We start from the raw sequence: 18344 nt of genomic DNA, 5'->3' as shown, positions 1-18344 counted from the left end.
TGTGGTACGCCCAGCACAAACTAAGACTTCTAAACATTAAAGCCTGTCAGAGTCAAATATACAACAAGATCTGTTTCACTGTGTCATGAATATCTCCTGCCCGTCATGTTGCGCCAAGGAAACTGAAGCATTCATATGTCTGAAATGATTTGTATTCAAGTATTATATGCACATACAGAAAAACACTGGATATGGATAATGGTAACCATCGGCCTCAACTGTAATAAATAAAGACAGAAAACACTTTGATTCAAAGGGTTCAAGAGTGTATTTTTTTTTCTTGAAGTATAAAACAACATTTTGGGTGTTTATTTGCAATCCAAGTTCATTTGGAGTATTTGCTGTATTAGTATTTTTTGTAATGATTTTAATTTTACTGTCCTTTGAATCAAACGCCATGGAGATGGTAATTGATATACATCATCCCCAAAACACTTCTGTCTCTCAAGCAAAACAACAAATAAAGTTAATGAATGTCAACAATCAATACAAACAAAATAAATCCTTAAAAATGTTAGAGGGAGAGGGAAGATTTTGTTCTCGGGTTTTCTGCACAAGCAAATAGGGGCACACCTCAGATGTTACGCTTTAGCGAGACTGTGGAAAGCCATATGAGGGAAAGCATCTAGAGATGAGCAAAAAAAAAAACAAAATGATCTTTTTATCATATTGAGGTAGCTGTGCTCTGCCCAGTGCAGAAAAACTGGCTTCTATCAAATCATAAATCGTTAAAAAAAAGAAAAATCCATGAAGTTAATTTTAACTCTAACATGGGGGGGACATACACAATTAAATTAGGAATGAGAAACCACATACAGTTCATGCTTGGTCACAGGACATGCGGCTTTTGTTTTTCGGGATTTTTTTTTCCTTTTTTTTTTCTATTTTGTTTAAGCGGAGCATTCAGATGTTCACTCCCAAACCTTTCCCCAGTCCTCGTCTGCCACACGGAGCTTCTCCTCTCTGAAAGAGTTCTGACTTTATACTGAAGACACAATGGTAAACATTAGAAAATAAATGAAGGCGGTATGTCTAAGCCACGCTGGTCAAACAATTTACAAAGCCATTTAAAAAAAAAAGAAAAAAAAGAAAAAAAGTTGCATAAAATAGTGTTCAATCTCTGTACAAATCAATGATTTTCTGATATCTTAAATTTCCTTTTCATGAAGAGGGAAGCTAAAAAAAACAATTTGCTTTTGTTACTGTAGTGACATAAGACAATTGATATTCCCCAAATAATTAAAAATAGAAACCTTAAAGGCAATATTGACATAACAAAAAAAAAAAAAAAAAAAAAACTGGCAACAGTATATTTTCTTTCAAACCAGCAACAAAGTCCACAGCTATGGGAGTGATGGTCTTCTAACACTCGCATTTAAATCCTCACCCGTTTACAAATCCGATCCCAACTCAAAAACAGGTGACTTTTCAATGTTAACATTTTGTAGTATTTGTTACGTTTCATGTGTTACAGTTGGTCCTTCTCGTACACACACGCACACACGGTAGGCACGCACAAGCACACACACTAACTCTACAAACGCGCACACACGCTAGCTATGCACATGTAGGAAGGCAGAGAGGGAAGAGGGAGAGGAAAGGGGGGGAAGTGATGGCGGTGTGGGGAGGGGTGGGGAGGGAGGGAGGGAGGGAAATGGAAAACGGAAAAGTTGAGGTTGTGCTCAAGTCAGTCAGGACCAGAACATGTCGGCCATGTTAGTGTCGGAGCTGTAGATCCAGAGGACCAAGGGGAGGGAAACAGCCACGAAGGGCCAGGAGATGCCCTCCATACATGCAGACAGGGCGCAGCCTTTGGAGCTGCCAGGCTTCTCCAGCTCTTTACCGGGCTCCAGGTAGTTCCTGGCGGCAAACTTAAGCATCTCGTCCAGTAGGATGACAGGAAGAGAGATCTTGAGCACCATCAGCCACTGTGTCAGATTCAGAGGGGTGATCTGGAAGATGATCTGTGAGAGGGGCAAAAGGTAAAAGTCACATTATATGGCGGCACAGTCTAATTTTGAAATCAGGCTGGATCTCCAATTCAGCTTCATGGTCATGTTACGACGACCCTCTTTTTATTCAACATGTCCCGACTCCACAGTATGGCTAGAGGAAACTAAAAAGACATATTTCTTACCGGAAGAGGCTCCACATAGAGGATGAGGAAGTGAAGGGACATGGAGAGGCAGATGGCTCCCAGCAGCCACACATTCTCCCAGGGGGGCATACGCAGCAGGGACTGGTTCTCTGACACACTGAGCGACAACAAAGACAAATGGACATGTTCATTAAAGTCTCACTCACAGTCAGTGAGTCGGTCAGTTCTTAAATACACTGTGATGTGGGTTCATTACCCATTACATATTACTGAAAAACACAGGGTTTGTGTGTGAGAGTGCTAGTGGAGATAAATTAGGGCTAAACGTACAATAAATAACAGCAGAAAATGTACAGATCTGGAGTTAAATTGGTCACGGCCAACGTACACAGGAGTGTCCGCTGGCTCACATGCAGCTCTATTCCCTGCTTTGTCATCTTTACGCATCGGCTGTATTTTTGCCTGAGAAGCTTGCATCTCTGAAGCATGAAATCCACTTGTAAATGTATATAAATGCCTGTATAAACTCGTTCATGTTGGTAGACGGTGAGATAGAAGCTGAATCCTGTGGACATTCAAACGTGCTGAACATGTTGCACCTGTTGATTTGTTGGTTGTGAGGACGCCTTGCTCAAACTAACCTGTTGAGGGCATTGCACATCTCAATGGTGACCAGCACCGACAGGGCCATGGTCATAGGATAAGGAGACTCAAACACCTTACAGTCCATATCCTGGAAGTCTGGATTCTCAGGACCACACTGCAGGAAGTGGCTCTATATGAAGTGGTTGGAAAAAAACAACATAAAACAACAATTAATGTATAGAGTGGTTATTATAATATTGTATTTTAGTGTGTAGTGCATATTTGAAAAATGATTCATAGTATTTGGAAAAAACTGATTAGGCCTGAAAGTTTGTGTGTTGAATTAACATGATAGTAGTCGTCTGTTGTTCATACCAGCTGGTAAAACGTGATCCTTGGACCATCCTCAGCAGCAACAAACCACCAGGCAGCAGCTCCAACAGTGGCAGCACCCACATAACCTGGTGACACAAAAAAAAAAAATACATCAGTGTCACAAAACAGCACACACACACTTTGTGAACACATATTTCCTTCAACAATCAGGGACACTATTTCCTCTCTTACATCCAATAGCTAGGTATCTGAAGAAGAGCCATCCAGAGATGAGGGGCTCGCGAGCGTTACGTGGAGGTTTGTTCATGATGTCCAGGTCTGGAGGGTTGAAGCCTAAAGCGGTGGCGGGCAAACCGTCGGTCACCAGGTTGACCCAGAGCAGCTGAACAGGGATGAGAGCTTCAGGGAAGCCCAGAGCTGCGGTCAAGAAGATGCTGCACACAGAAGAAGCAGATTATGATTACAGAGAAAAAAAAAAAAGAATGGTGTGCGTATATTTTGTGTTGAGTAAATTTAAGACTTACCAGACGACTTCGCCCACGTTAGAAGAGATGAGGTATCTGATGAACTGTTTCATGTTATTATAAATGGCTCTGCCTTCCTCTACAGCAGCTACAATAGTGGAAAAGTTGTCATCAGCGAGCACCATCTCGGAGGCGGTCTTTGCCACGGCTGTGCCTGAGCCCATGGCGATGCCGATCTCTGCCTTCTTTAGAGCAGGAGCATCGTTTACTCCGTCACCAGTCTGAGGGGGAGGGTGAAAACCAGGGCAGGAAATTAGACTTAACACCAAAATTCATTATGATTTTCAGTGTTTTACAATGCATGATACAGTTTCTACTTGGAAGATCAGCCAATCTTATCTGGTATCATTTCTTTAAACAAAAAAGGTGATTAACAACTGGAAAATGTGACAATGACACATGATACTAACAGGTCCTGAAAACCACTTTTAAAGATACAAAAAGGGCTTTTCTTCTTACCATAGCTGTAATCTCATCATAGGACTGCAGATACTCGACGATCTTGGATTTGTGTGAGGGCTCTACGCGAGCAAAGCAGCGGGCCTTGACCACAGCGTCTCTTTGTGCAGCAGGAGACAGATCATCAAACTCTCGGCCAGTGAAAGCCATGCTGGAGACGTCATCCTCCTCTCCAAAAATACCGATACGTCTGCAGATCGCCACAGCCGTCCCTAAAAATACAATCGAGCGCATGTTATTAATTTAAAGCTTCCTGAAATGAAATGAATTACGATGAACTCTATTTGACCTGTTTCCTTGTTTGTGTAGTGGTAGAATGTTCTCTTGAATGAACGTTGTGAAGAGATTAGAACGATTTGTGTCGGTTCAGTTTACTCTCTCTACGTACCCTTGTTGTCTCCAGTGATCATAATTACTCGAATGCCTGCAAGTCGGCAGAGTCTGATAGAAGCTGCCACCTCTGCCCTGGGAGGATCCAGCATGCCCACACAGCCGACAAATGTCAGATCAGTCTGCATGATAAAAAGAAAGTCAAATGGATGCAGAATTCAGATTCTTGTTCTCACTTCTAACTGTATAATTGTAAAAAGTCCAAGTGGTGAATAGACTTTTTGAGAAGCTATGTCATGTCAGACACTGACAGCTAACAAAGTCACACCAGATTAAGGAACCTGAAAGCCAAAAATCTAGGGAACTATATCAATCCCTCCCAGCTCTCACCTCATACTCAATAAAGCGGGTGGAGTCCTCCAATATCAGGTCGTCCTTGCTCATGGGGTTGTCTCGGGTGGCCAGGGCCAGACAACGCAGGGTGTCCCTGCCGGTTCCGTATTCCCTGATCACGGACATTAGTTTTTCCTTGATGCCAGGGGTCAAGGGCACCTTGTTACTGCCGACACGAATGTGTGTGCACCTGTCAATCACTCCCTCGGGGGCGCCCTGCAAGCAGGCACAGACAGGACAATTGAAATGCAGGTTTGATCAGAGAAAAAAGGAGAGGACAAACCAACAAAATCTAGGAAAAAGCTGGTCAATAATGCAGAAATAATGCTCAATGTTAATACCTTACCTTTACAAACATCTTGCCGACAGAGGAACGGGCTTTGTTAGGGGTGCAGTACACAGACATGGACTTCCTGTCTCTGGAAAATTCCAAGGTAAACTCTTTCTTCATCAGCTGCTTGATCACCTAAAGATATGATAAAACACAAATGCAATGAGCACTTTCTTCTACTTTGAACAGGTTTGTCTTCCTGCAATTAATTTTCCATATTCTTATTCAAATAAAGTACATTAAAAAAATTCTGTTTGCATTGCAAGGAATTGTCTTCAAAGAACTGAAGGTTACATACAGAATTACAGGCGTTGGCTCTCTCGATCTTGGACAGGCCTTTAACATCTGTATCAAACACGTTCATCTTCTCCACCAGGCACGTGAGAGCCGTCTCCGTGGCCTCTCCCACCTTCTCGTACACACCTTTGGTCTGGACGAAAATCAAAGACAGAGAAAATGAAAAATCCTGTAGTCAATCTTCATCAGAAAAAAAAACCAAACAAACACGCAACACACATAAGGTCCTATGAACTGCACATGCAAACAAGATTCACTTCCAACCTCATTATAGTCCAATGAGGAGTCATTACAGAGAGCACAGATAGAGGCCAGCTCCACCAAGGCATCATACTGGGAACATTTGACTGGTTTGGCGTCATGGAACCTAAACAAAGCAGAGGCAGACAGGAAACAACTAGTGAGCCAACTATGCAGAGGCCATAAAAAAACAGGTGTGAACATGTCAAAACCCGCATAGCATAAAAGAGAAATTTTCAAATTAGTTTAGAAGGATCTCTTTCCTAGTGGTTTAAAACTTCATTTTGTTTTAGATACATTTTCATTTTACACTTAAAACACAGAATACTCACACTTCTCCATCTGGGGCATATGTAGAGCCAGTGACAGTGAATTCCTTTAAGGAACAATGATCGCCCTCTGCTCGGTCAATGATAAACATCTAGAAAACACAAACATTGTAGAGACAAATTATTAATATTTCATAGTCACACACCACATCTATTGAGAGCAACCATGGATATGACAATGCTAGAAGCTAACCGACACATCCAGCAGGTGGCAGCAGCACGCTACCATCCTCTGGAAATAAACCCTCATATCATGAGTCCACTTGAACATAGAACAGCACACAATATCGAAATGCTGAGCCAAAGCAGACAATGAACACTCTGGTGGGGAGGGCCCATAAATGTCATCTTACAGCAAGGCAGACACGGAATTCCTGTAAGTGCAGTCACACTACATGAATAAACTCTGGATACGGCGGAAATAGTTTGACCTTGAGTATCCAAATCTTTGGGTAATGAGACTGCTTATTGTGTCTGATTTATTCATGATCAAGATGATTTTTTTTTTTATAATTGGAATAGGAGGAATTTGTTCATTTGACACAAAAAAAGCATCCATATGAATACCCCCATTCAAAGATAAGAGTGTTCATTTTTCCAAGACAGCGATACAAGGAAATCCACAACAAAGACCAAATCGGAAGAAAAGTGAACACATTTGCCCAAAATTGAGGGGGGGGTAGGACAGAGTTACATGAGGGATGAAAATAGAAATATCTGGAAAAAAAAAAAAAATGATGAGCCAGCATTATGGCTGCAGTACCTTCAGGCACCAGCCACAATACAAAAAAGCAGTGATGTCAATGGCAGTCCTACCGAAAATCCGAGGAGTTGAAGAGAAACATGAAGTCACTCGGGGGAGACTAATTTTAGTACTGCCCTATTTGGACAGGGGATAGCTCGGATGCTGCAGATGCGTCTCGCGCACAAGTTTCCCCGACAGTAACTATCAAACAGCCATTAATGGCATCCTATGGGATCTAATGTGAGGCTTTTTCAAACATGTTCAACACGATTTTGACTTGTTCCACACAATTTTGACTTGAGGAAAATTGTGCAGGATGAGTGAGGAAAGAAGGAGAGAGACAGGGGAAGGAGAGAGAATCTCTCAAGACAAGGTCAGTTACGCAACTCTACTGCTGGTTCCGCTGTAAGTGACTAACTACTGCATACTGATCAGCATGCTGCCTTAACAAGAAGGGGGGAGGAGAGTGGAATGAGGAGGGAAGAAAGGAGGAGGGAAACAGAAGAGCAGCGAGATAAAGGGCTGAGGAAGAGCGCTGAGGAAGACGGAAGGACGGAGCAGGAGGGAGAAATTACACAAATGGAAAACTAGAAATGTATGCCTCTGCCAATTAGTCAAGTTGGAGCTTACATCCATGTCTGTTCAGACTTTGAAGGAATTTAATAAAATCACCACAGTTTCAAGGTGGGCACCCGAGATTAGTGTCACCAATTCAGTATCCGACCAAATGTGAAACATGGTCACAATCTCCCCTTCTGTTTCTCAGTTATGGCGTTGAAAAACAGCCAGAAAAGTGTTTTTGCAGAACATTATGATGTCACAGTGACGCTGAACTTTGACCTTTTGGATATAAAATGTCATCACTTCATCATTTTATCCTATTAGACATTCGTGTGAAACTTACATAACTGCATATGAATTCTTGAGTTATCATTTGACCTCCAAAATCTAATCAAGAGCTTGGAAAATCATGCATACTTTGTTAGACTAAAATAGACAGTAAACAGATAATAGTTCATATAGCCTAAAGCTATTCATGCTCATAAGGAATCCGAAAATATATACACAACATGTACTTTTTAATCTTGTTTAATCTCAGCCTGTGTACAACTAAATCCTTCATTATCCTTTATTAGTCATTCAATGTCAGCAGCACTCAGTGCTCAATAAATCCCTACTGTCAGTGTTGAAAAGTTTACACTTGAAAGGTTCTCAGATGTCAGGATAGAAGCCAGCCCAAGCTCTTTCCATGTATGGCAACTGGTTTTTATAGTATTTATTTTTGTACTTTTCTCTCATTTGTCTTCTAGTTTGAGATGACCGTTTCCAAATACAGTGCAATCCTCATCACTGCTCACTGTACTGTTGCCCTTGAGAGGATGTAGACAGCCAATGCTGCCTCCATGGCACATGCTGTCGACACTGTGTGTTTGCAATCCTCAGATTCACATTACGACTTGAATACTAATAGTTTGGTTGATGAGAGTTTTCAGACTTAAAATGAGGTCTGGGCCCTGAAAATGTTAGAGATTTAAGAGATGGATCGCTCAAATTAATCACTGGCAGCTTCAGCTCCACGGGTTCATTTGAGCTCACTGCTCCTGTTTAAATATTATGGCGTGCCACTTAAATAGTTCCTCAATCCAATCTTATTCTAAAAAAGGTACAAAAATAATAATTACACTCATTTCAGATGCCCCATTTGCAATTAACTGTCAATCAATGAACTCCTCCAGTGGGACACACTGAGCACATCCTGTTCTCATTTATCACACTTGGCTGGCGGTGATTTTAACTAGTATTCTTCAGCATAAACTAATTATCAGTGGCAAGTAGTCTGGACTCGTCTTAACACTGCTTACACATGTAAAGAAGGCCAGATCTAAGGCAGCATAAAGGGTAATGATGTACACTCATTGACAAGTGTGGTCATGATCAGGTCAATTATTTTTGTCTAATAAATGATCATTTATTTAATGATTACTGTTAGTATAATATGAACCTAGCCCGTCGTGTGCTCTCACCTAACATTCTGAAGTACGCCCTATTTTTTTGTGTCTGCTCTACAAGCTGCATGCCAACATTTACACTGGTTACTATGACATCAATGTGAAAGCTGTTAGATAAGCCAACAATGTCAACATAATCTGAGTTGACTAAGAGATGACGGTTGAAGGTTAATGAGTCAACTTAAAATGACTGTTTTCTATAGCAACAAATAGTCTCTGAGGTAAATGTGTGAAATAATGGGGTAAATATAGGATTCCATATTCACAGTGAAATAAAAAACCATTTGACTTATGCTAAAAACTCTTAACAGCCAAGTGCAATTTAATTGTTTTATGAGAAGGCTGAACAGGCTTACAACTCTTTTTGTGGTCAAAATATCAATAACGTTTTGGCAAACATGACATTGATGAAGTAAGGAAAAAATATTTTCTAAATAAAATGTTTTTTCACATGATGAATCATTGTTCTGTCTCTTTTTGGTGGAAAAGTGTATATTAACTTCATTTTTAAACTTTAAGTTTTTACTTAACATCTTTTAACTGCAGATTTCTATTATTGTCATTTCGTGTGCAGCCGGCAGGCTAAGTATGCCCCTTGAAAAATCTAATCGAATATGCAATTCTCTTTCATCTCTAGGTGGTTGTGTGTGTCAATATAAGATTTATGAATAAATACTTGAAATCCACGACTGAGCTCTCTCCCAGGTACTAATGAAAAAGCTTTACGTTTTCCTTCCTCTCTCTGCTGCTGTTCAATCCTCTCTTACCCTGCACACAGACATCTGATTGGTGGTCAACGTGCCGGTCTTGTCAGAGCAGATGACAGATGTACAGCCGAGGGTCTCCACAGAGGGTAAACTGCGGACAATGGCATTCTTCTTGGCCATACGCCGTGTTCCCAAAGCCAGGCAAGTGGTGATGACAGCAGGCAGACCTGGAGAGAAACAGCAACACAACCACAGAGGAAAAAAAAAAAAAAAAGAGGATTAAGACATATAGGAGAGGTGATAAAGGGTTACAGAAAGAAATGGAGACAGCCAATAACAAACCACACTTTTCCATTTCCTCAAGTAATGAGTAAATGATTGTTCCTGTATCATGAAATACTGAAAAATTGCCAATAATATAGGATTTTCCAGCAGTTTGTTCCAGCAGTCTGAATAATGTCACAGCAAGAGAGCCTCAAGAGAAACTTAACATGTCACATGGCTGCATTTGTGTAACTCTCCAGCTCACCTTCCGGGATAGCAGCAACTGCCAGAGCCACAGCAATCTTGAAGTAGTAGACAGCACCACGGATCCAGGAGCCTCCATGGACAGGATCATTGAAATGTCCGATATTGATGATCCACACGGCAATGCAGATCAGAGTAATAACCTTCAATTATACAACATTAAGAAGAATTTTAAAGATCATAGCAATAATAGCATTTTGACTGTTTTTCCTGTCATTTTATAATTAAGAAGAAGGTAAAAGCAGCGTGACAGCACCTTGGATAGTTGCTGTCCGAACTCATCCAGCTTCTGTTGCAGCGGTGTCCTCTCCTGCTCTGTCGATGCCATCTCATCTCGGATTTTGCCGATCTCTGTGTTGCCAGCTGTGGCCACCACAACCCCAACAGCCTTACCAGCTGCGATGTTGGTGCCCTGAGGAGGAGCAGAGAAAAGCAGTAGAAAACAATTAAAGTGTGATTAGGCTTCTGGGTAAGGGGGGGGGAACTAGTTTGACAACTATTTTGAGACATGTGTCATCAAGATACAGAGGAGATTCAACGTGCGGCAAGAGTCAACACGCAACAATAATCCGCTTGATAAACACATTTTAGAGACAGTAAAGGCTGCCGTGGTAATGCACTCCAACAATGATTTTTGTATATAAATGTGCACATGATGTAAATTCTTTCAACTAATTACATTTCCAAACTGATGAGGACTCTTGAGCTTTTCATGCACTGTATGTTTTTTTGCATATATGAGTAAGACAAAGTGAGGATATAAATGGATGATTTAAAATTTTCCAAAAACACTGTCACTCTTAATTAGAGAAATGGATGTGAAGAATGATGATGGTATAAAAAAAAACAACAGCATGAGGAGGAGGAGGATGACAGCAGAACATTTCTGCCTTTACAGGTGTAAGTCAAGACACTCAGAAAAAGATGAAAAGGGGTGAGGATTTTTTTTTTTTTTTAATTGTAAAATAACACTGAACAGCCTAAAATGGTCTTGTTAGTCACTCACAGAGAAGAGCATGTTTTTCTTGTCCTGGTTGACAGCACGTGGGTCGGGCACCGGGTCCGTGTGTTTGATCACAGACACAGACTCTCCTGCAGAAGGAAAGACGAACGAGGAGGAAACAAAACAAACAAACAAACAAAAAAAATGAGCAAGGGAAGCAGTGGGAGAGTTTCTACACAGTAGAGCAAAACGGTAGTTGTCAAGTCAAGTCACTCTTATCTCTACAGCCCAACATCACAAACCACAAATTTGCCTCAGGAGGCTTTACAGTCTGTACAACAATACAACATCCTCTGTCCTTAGGCCCTCCATTCGAAAAAGGAAAAACTCCCTAAAAAAAAACTCAAAACTTTAACAGGGGGAAAAAATTGAATAAGTAGTTGTGATGCTTGGTTGACACTTTGGGCAGATATGTGTGGAAAAGGCTCTGCAGATGACTGAGCAGGCCTGACAATTACCAAATGCTACATCGCCACTGCCTTTCAAACCCCATATCTGATAGTGGGGTTGCACTACTGTGTGTGTGTGCGTGCGCGTGTGTGAGTGTGTAATCAACTGTGCAAGGCCTGCGCTGTTCTGATAGAATAAGGCAGTGAGCATCTTACAGGAGGTATGGCCATGAATGGGGAAGAGAAGAGGGGAGAAAATAGCTGAAACACTAAAATATCCCATGGAATTTGCTACCAATTAAGGCAGCAAGACAAGAGATTTAAAGCCTTGATTCTCATAAACCTCCCCTCTCGTGTATCATCCGTCCTTCGATATTCTCCCCTCCTAATTTTTTCCGTAGCTATATTGATGTCCAATTATCCATCCGCGGCTTCATCCGTTTACTTTTCCTTTCATCCTCATCACTCATTTCTTTTTGTTTTGTATTGGCTGAGCAGCCATGACTACGGGGTGTAATGAGGGCATGTGCGTCAAAGAGAGGCTGAAATTGCTCATTCTTGTTCTACTGTGTCTCGGGTTGAAAAAGGGTGTTAAGTCTATTGCGGCGGCAGGCTAGGAAATGCGTGTCTATATACTATATGTAAGCTGGGCTGGAAAAATTGTATTTTGTAAACACACAAAGTGTATAATCATGTAATGGGTGAGGATGCGGAGAGGCAGAAACATGAATCAATAGAAACTCACACAGACAAAAAGCTCAAAACAATTAAAAAACAGTTATACCTGTAAGAATTGATTGGTCTACCCTCAGTGTGGTTGACTTGATCGAGGTCAGCCTGATGTCTGCAGGCACTTTATCACCAACTGTGGATAGAAACAACAAGTAGAAGACATACTTAAGTGCCCTTTCACGGTTAAAAGAATCTGTAAATGGCGCTGCACTCCAAGTGGATGGACACCTTGTATAAGTAGAATAAGTTAAGTTGGGAAAAAGTGTACAAACACTTTGACAAGTGATAAAAGCAGAGGAGCGGTGCTAAGATTAGATAAGACTATATTCAGCCATTTACTCGAGTCTTGGAAACAAAATCAACTGCCAAAATCAACTCATTCTGCTCGGGATCATTAAAACAATCAAACTCAAGTTATTTGTTGGAGAGAGGCGGCGGGGAGAGTTATGCATTCAAATATTATTAACGTTCATCTCATCTCCCGCACAGGACATAAATAGATCATTTCTCATTCTTTCCACTAACACGAGGCTTTAAGCAATCCCCAGTAAAACAAATGTAAAATGTAAATATACACCAAATTCCAAACAAGTGTTTCCTCTGTAGAAAGTGCTTAAGTACAGTTAAAGCCACTGACATTTGATTTCTTTTTAAGCAGAGCTAATAAACAGTTGGACTCCTTTGTATGGTTTCACATGGTTCTGATCTGGGCAGATAAAAAGTGTTGATAATGAACCGTTCGGCTTTGTGGTTTGAGGGAAAAAAAAAAACATTAGACCGCACTACATTCAGATGAACATCAGCTTTCAAGTGATGTTTTCTTTGGAGTTTTCCATTACAAAAGAATTTCTATGGGATGAGATCGGAAATACAAACATGCAATATATTATGTCTTAAAAAGGTCGGATCCATGATTAATTACTTTAAAAAACACCTGTAAAAAGGTTTTAAAGGGTTAGGGTCAACATATGTATTATTATGTTCACCATATTATACTATACTATTACAGTAATACAACGGGTCAGCTACAGGTCCCCATAGCTGCCAAAACTGACATTTTAATGAAATTCTGAAGCATGATGGAAAATCCCACTGTTGTACCAAAGCTAACAGTAAGACATCACACAACTTAAAAGGGTGAAGGCAAAAGCAATATAAAGTTTTGACCCGTAGGCTCTTAAGAGATCCCTTTGTGGACAGAGGAGAGTGGTGACAGGCATGTAAACCAACCTTTGGGCCTCTGCAGTGCCCCTCAGAGCAGAGAGGAAGACAAGGAGGAAGGAGGAGGAGAAAATGGGAAGAGGGATTAGATGAGTCCTGCAAAACACACGTCCAAAAATGGGAAAACTATTTTGATCAGTTGCAAACATGTGCTGCTGGATTTGGGGGAAGGGGAAGGATAAAAAAAAACCTTCTGGTTTAAGCGAGGAGAACCCGCTCCACGTCATGTGGACCGAAATAGAAACAGTATGACGTGTCCTTGCGTACAGACTCTTCATTCATTCCCACCGTTCTCATGAGTTGTGACAGCTTTTAGCCATCAATACAGAAGCTTAAGTGAGGAAATTCAACTCAATAAACAAGTAGCCAATAAAGCAACACTGTACCTATAATTTTTAAAAACTCAATTTTGTTACAGTAACATGGTAATGTTGAGTTCATGCTGAGTGATAATGCTACTAGACTGTACCAGCTACACTACCAAATTTGGTCTTCTACTTGACCAGAGATGTCAAAACCACTTCATCATCACCTGCCTGTCTTCAAACTAGATCCCCCTTAACAGAAAAGAGAAGGTGCAAAACGATGAGACACAAAGGAGATGAGGAACTGCAGTCGTTTGAAATATTAAAGATTCAAAGCCTTGTGGGAAGATACCTTTACCCCACTGTTGGTGTTTACTGGCAACAAGGTCACAGCAAGCAGAATAACCCACTTTGACAGGCAGTGAGAAAGAAGATTGATCTGTTCATTATTAAGGCTTTTGAATTTGCCTTTAAAAAATAAAACCTTTGTCAATTAGGATAGGTATGTTGACTTAAGTACTTTATTTAAATATATTATGTTCACTATTATGACAAACTTACTTCTCTAGGCAATAAGGAGCCTATTACGTTTCATGCATTGGTCAACAATGATTCAATAGATAAATATAAGCTGCAATTATCAAAGCCTCTGAAATGACTGTTACTGTGAATTAATGTTGCTACAGGTCACTCTATTTTGCACACAATGAAAACAGCTATTTTTGCAATTATCTTCAGAAATTTGCTGCAGTGACCCAAAATTTGCAGCTGTTTCAACTTAAAGAGTGGCAATATCTTTCCTTCCATCTTACAGAACATGCTCTTTTTAGCTCTTATATTTTCTGGGAAAGTGTGGACAGCTTCTGGGATAGGGACCTTTCCTCCTCCCATGTGAACAAAGGGTTTTAGCTGAATTATCTGTTCCCTAGAGTGAGAGACAAATGTCAGGCTGCATACACTTGACGTGAGTGATAACACCCCAAGTCCTTTTCATAGTCTATCCAGAGTCCCAACCTCTCTCCCCCTTATCCTTACAATGGCCCAAATCCCTTCCCTGTGTGACTGACTGTATAAGTCTCGACTCATGCAAGAATCTCAGGAAATGAAGATGACAACTGTGTCGTTATATCAAAGTCTGAGGTCGACTCAGTATCATAACATAAATTTGAATTTGAGTTATAGTGAAGATACATTTACACCGCACCCAACTATTCATCATGGGGGATCCAGTGAAACTTTAAAGGCCTTAAGGGGGTTGTATATTTTCTCTCCCAGTGACTGATGCTTCCTGGTGAGCTAGCACGTAGGCTTACAGCCTTGAGGGACCTTTCATGAGGTCCTCCAGCCCTCAAGGGACTCTTTCGCTCCTCTTATGAATGGAAAGATCACAAGATCAAACCTTAACATACAAACACACATGAAAGTGGGCATTCCATATCATTTCAGTGTGTTCAAATGATGGACTGATACCTTAAACACATGATAGGCAGAGAGGGAGGACATGAGAGCATGGACGAGTGGAACAGATAGGCAGCAGCGGACGGGCAGAGACAGATAGCTTGGGGTGATGACAATAGACAGACTATCCTTCACTCTTTAAACACAAGAGAGGAGAGAGTGGCCATCTGGAGCACAAATTATTTATCCAAATGAATCCGTACCCTTTCTAAACGTTACATCCTGTCTTGATGTCGCCTCCCCCAGGACAGAACAACATTTATGATGAACACTGCCCTCAGATTGTGGATAAGATAAAACCACAAGCCAGGAAGAGCAGAGGTGATCACAAATATACATCCGAGCTACATACAACCAGCAAGAGTGAATCTGAGGGAACAAAAGAAAAATGGGAAAGGAAGGACATGCCTTATAGACTGTTGTTGCATGGGTCAAGGTCATCACTTTGGCAACAGATTTAGCACCTCTTGCCCCAATAAGGAATTGCAAGCAAAAAGCAATGTGAAGGAGAGAAAAGAAGCAAACAATTGTTTCCTCAGTAGAGTGCTGGCAGTAAATAAAACCACTTAGGGTTTTAAATGAAACCCTGAAATACTCAAGAGACCAAGCAGTGTATGAGTGGCTCAACTGGGGGATTGTGAGTCATTATGATGTGGGCGACATAAGCCAGAAACTGAAAACATAACTGAAGATAACCAGAAATGCTGTGAAACCTCTTTGACAGTTGAAGTGATTTGTCTAGTACACTCTCTGTGTCCTGTTACTCGTTTACCACAAAACCTACACCAACAGTGTTACTATAATATAAATTTTGCTTCAATATAGTACAATCAGAATGCACCAGTGGCAGCCATATTGATATCTCAATAAGTTGTGTCACTTGATGCTCTGCGTGGAAGGACAGACAAAAGCAAACTGTGCTAAACGATATCCAATTCATACAGCAGAAAAACTGTTTGTGCAACACAGCCAATAAACTGAACTGTGACAAGTAAGCAAACACTGAAGGAAAAACATGTTTCATAAGAAAGTCTTTGCAAGCCTGTAAGACAAGAGTGTGGACATCTGGATGGTTGAGACAGCAGTTTTTCGTTTGTTTTGTTTTTTTTGAAGATCTGACTAACTCTTTAGGAAGTATAGCTACATTTGATTGGGAAAGGAGAGGTGGGCATAACCCTGACTGTGTATACAAATAGCATATTATCAACACGGAGCAAGACACATAACCATAGTAATCAACTCACACTCAGAACACACAAGAGTTCCACTGACCACTTGATAACAATTGCTCTGATGGAGCATCTGACTTTGTAATGGCCAACTATCAGAGCTCTAGACCTAAATTCCTCAAAGGATATAAAACACATGCTTGGTCTGACAAGACAGTTTACAGGCTGGCATAACACTAATTTGTCATCAACCCCCACACTTTCCAACTATTTGTGTTTGCAAACACATACACATGCACACAAAGCTCTTTGGCAAAGAACATTTAACTAAGGTCGCTCTTATAGAAATTACTCTTTTCGTTGTGGCAGATCCATATTGTACAACTTAAACCTGTTAATCAAATTCATCTTCATTACTTATGTGACCTTCAGAGGCCCATCTATTAGCTTTAGGGCCTTATTTATGCAAAAAGCTCGCTACCACAGACAGTAAATCAGATGGATGTAACTGTGTATACAAATCATGTACACAGGCTTGTTTGGTTCAGCTACTGTCCCACTAAAACATTAAAGTTGGCAAGTTGAATGATCTACGCAACTCTGAATATGGCAAAAGTTGCAGCAACACGAACTGTGGTTCTACATTTTAACTTCAAACAATATCTGAAGGGTTATCAAGAATATCAAGTGCAGCAGTCCATGCTGAGATCCACTCCTGTCAGAAGTGAAGAAGATAAGGAGGCTGTAGTGGCCACATGATTACTGAGATTGTACAGCTGAAGCTTGAAAGACTAAGCATCATCTGAAGCTTACAGTAGGGGTTGGGTACTGTTCTTGATTATGATTTCATTGATTTTGATTCCAAATGCACAAGTAAGAAACCTCGGTGTCATTTTAGATTCTAACCTTAATTTTAAAGCCCATTTTAATTCGTTGACCAAAACTGCCTTTTCTCATTTGCATAATATAGTGAGGGTGAGACCTCTACTGGGCCAGCAAGATGCTGAAAAGCTTGTTCATGCTTTTGTTTCTGGTCGTCTTGATTACTGCAACGCTCTATATACTGGCCTACCAAAAGCAGCCAGTGCAAAACTACAGACTATTTACAATGCTGCTGGCAGGGTTTTAACCAAAACTAAAATGAGAGATCATATAACTCCTGTTTTATGAGACCTACACTGGCTCCCTGTATCTTTTAGAATTGATTTTAAAGTCTTTCTCTTAAGTTTTTAAGACACTAAATGGCCTCACCCCCCTTTTATACCACAGCCTATCATTTTATGATCCTTCACGTCCCCCAAGATCCTCCACAGCTGCTCTTTTATCTGTTCCCAAGGTTGCCACTAAAACCTTTGTGGATGCTGCTTTTAGCCCCAAAAAAATGGAACACTGTGCCGTTAAATATTAAACTTGCTGACTCAGTGGACGGTTTAAACGACAATGCAAAACCTATCTTTTTAATATAGCCCATAACTAGCAACTGTCTGTTTTGATTTTCTCTAAGTTCTATTTAAATCACTGTGTAAATACAAGCTTATAAATAGTAACACTCATTTTCTCTCTTCTTTTGTGTATGGTTTTAAACTTGTGTTTTTGCTGTTTTGTTTTTGCTGCTGAATTGTAAAGCCCTTTGAGCTGCATCCTGTGCATGAAAGGTACTATAGAAATAAAGGTCAGTCATTTATTCATTCAAATCTCGTGGAACCCTGGTTCAGATTATTGCAGTGTTGCTGGACCCAAAAAATACTGCATGAGTTCAAAAAACACCTTTAATTTGAGCAGATTTAGGCTGCCAAAAAAGTTAATACCTTATCATATGACTGAAAAATGCAAAAATGCACTATTTTGCCAAGCATAAATTAATTGTTCTTTGGTTTGGTTCACAAACAAACTGATATATTGATAAGACGCAGTGTATCAGACTTTGTCAGGGACAGAACAATTAAGACCTATTTCCACTGTATTTCCGTCATTTTCCCTGGTATTCAGTGCTTTACATTCGTTATTACTTAAGTTTAAAGTACTCACATTAGTTGATTCTGGGTCATTATGGATTATGACTACATCAATAATGCTGCAATGTTAAATCATGCTGAAGTCAATGCTTGGCCTCCGTTGCAGGTGATTCATACAGTCATGACATTTTGCTGTATCAT

The 18344-nt window shown here is 40.5% G+C and overlaps 1 protein-coding gene across 2 annotated transcripts in view; it reads right to left on the bottom strand.

Annotated features, from left to right (window-relative positions):
• Positions 1 to 18344, bottom strand: part of atp2a2b (ATPase sarcoplasmic/endoplasmic reticulum Ca2+ transporting 2b) — a 28719-nt gene that overhangs the window by 1729 nt on the left and 8646 nt on the right. The window contains exons 6-23 of one of the 2 annotated variants that reach the window (XM_042394711.1): positions 12088 to 12168; positions 10918 to 11003; positions 10168 to 10323; positions 9913 to 10054; positions 9444 to 9610; positions 5926 to 6014; positions 5618 to 5720; positions 5355 to 5486; positions 5072 to 5191; positions 4723 to 4941; positions 4391 to 4514; positions 4003 to 4214; positions 3544 to 3764; positions 3251 to 3453; positions 3059 to 3144; positions 2740 to 2873; positions 2138 to 2255; positions 1844 to 1964 (exon numbers count right to left, since the gene is read on the bottom strand). In XM_042394711.1, the coding sequence (XP_042250645.1) occupies positions 1844 to 1964; positions 2138 to 2255; positions 2740 to 2873; positions 3059 to 3144; positions 3251 to 3453; positions 3544 to 3764; positions 4003 to 4214; positions 4391 to 4514; positions 4723 to 4941; positions 5072 to 5191; positions 5355 to 5486; positions 5618 to 5720; positions 5926 to 6014; positions 9444 to 9610; positions 9913 to 10054; positions 10168 to 10323; positions 10918 to 11003; positions 12088 to 12168 (2514 nt within the window). Of the gene's footprint in view, positions 1 to 134; positions 1965 to 2137; positions 2256 to 2739; positions 2874 to 3058; positions 3145 to 3250; positions 3454 to 3543; positions 3765 to 4002; positions 4215 to 4390; positions 4515 to 4722; positions 4942 to 5071; positions 5192 to 5354; positions 5487 to 5617; positions 5721 to 5925; positions 6015 to 9443; positions 9611 to 9912; positions 10055 to 10167; positions 10324 to 10917; positions 11004 to 12087; positions 12169 to 18344 lie in introns of those variants that run through there. The other variant, XM_042394710.1, reaches the window with a different exon arrangement.

The sequence above is a fragment of the Thunnus maccoyii genome, chromosome 19, assembly GCF_910596095.1.
Source record: "Thunnus maccoyii chromosome 19, fThuMac1.1, whole genome shotgun sequence".
NCBI lineage: Eukaryota > Metazoa > Chordata > Actinopteri > Scombriformes > Scombridae > Thunnus > Thunnus maccoyii.
This window is presented reverse-complemented; position numbering and strand designations above follow the sequence as displayed.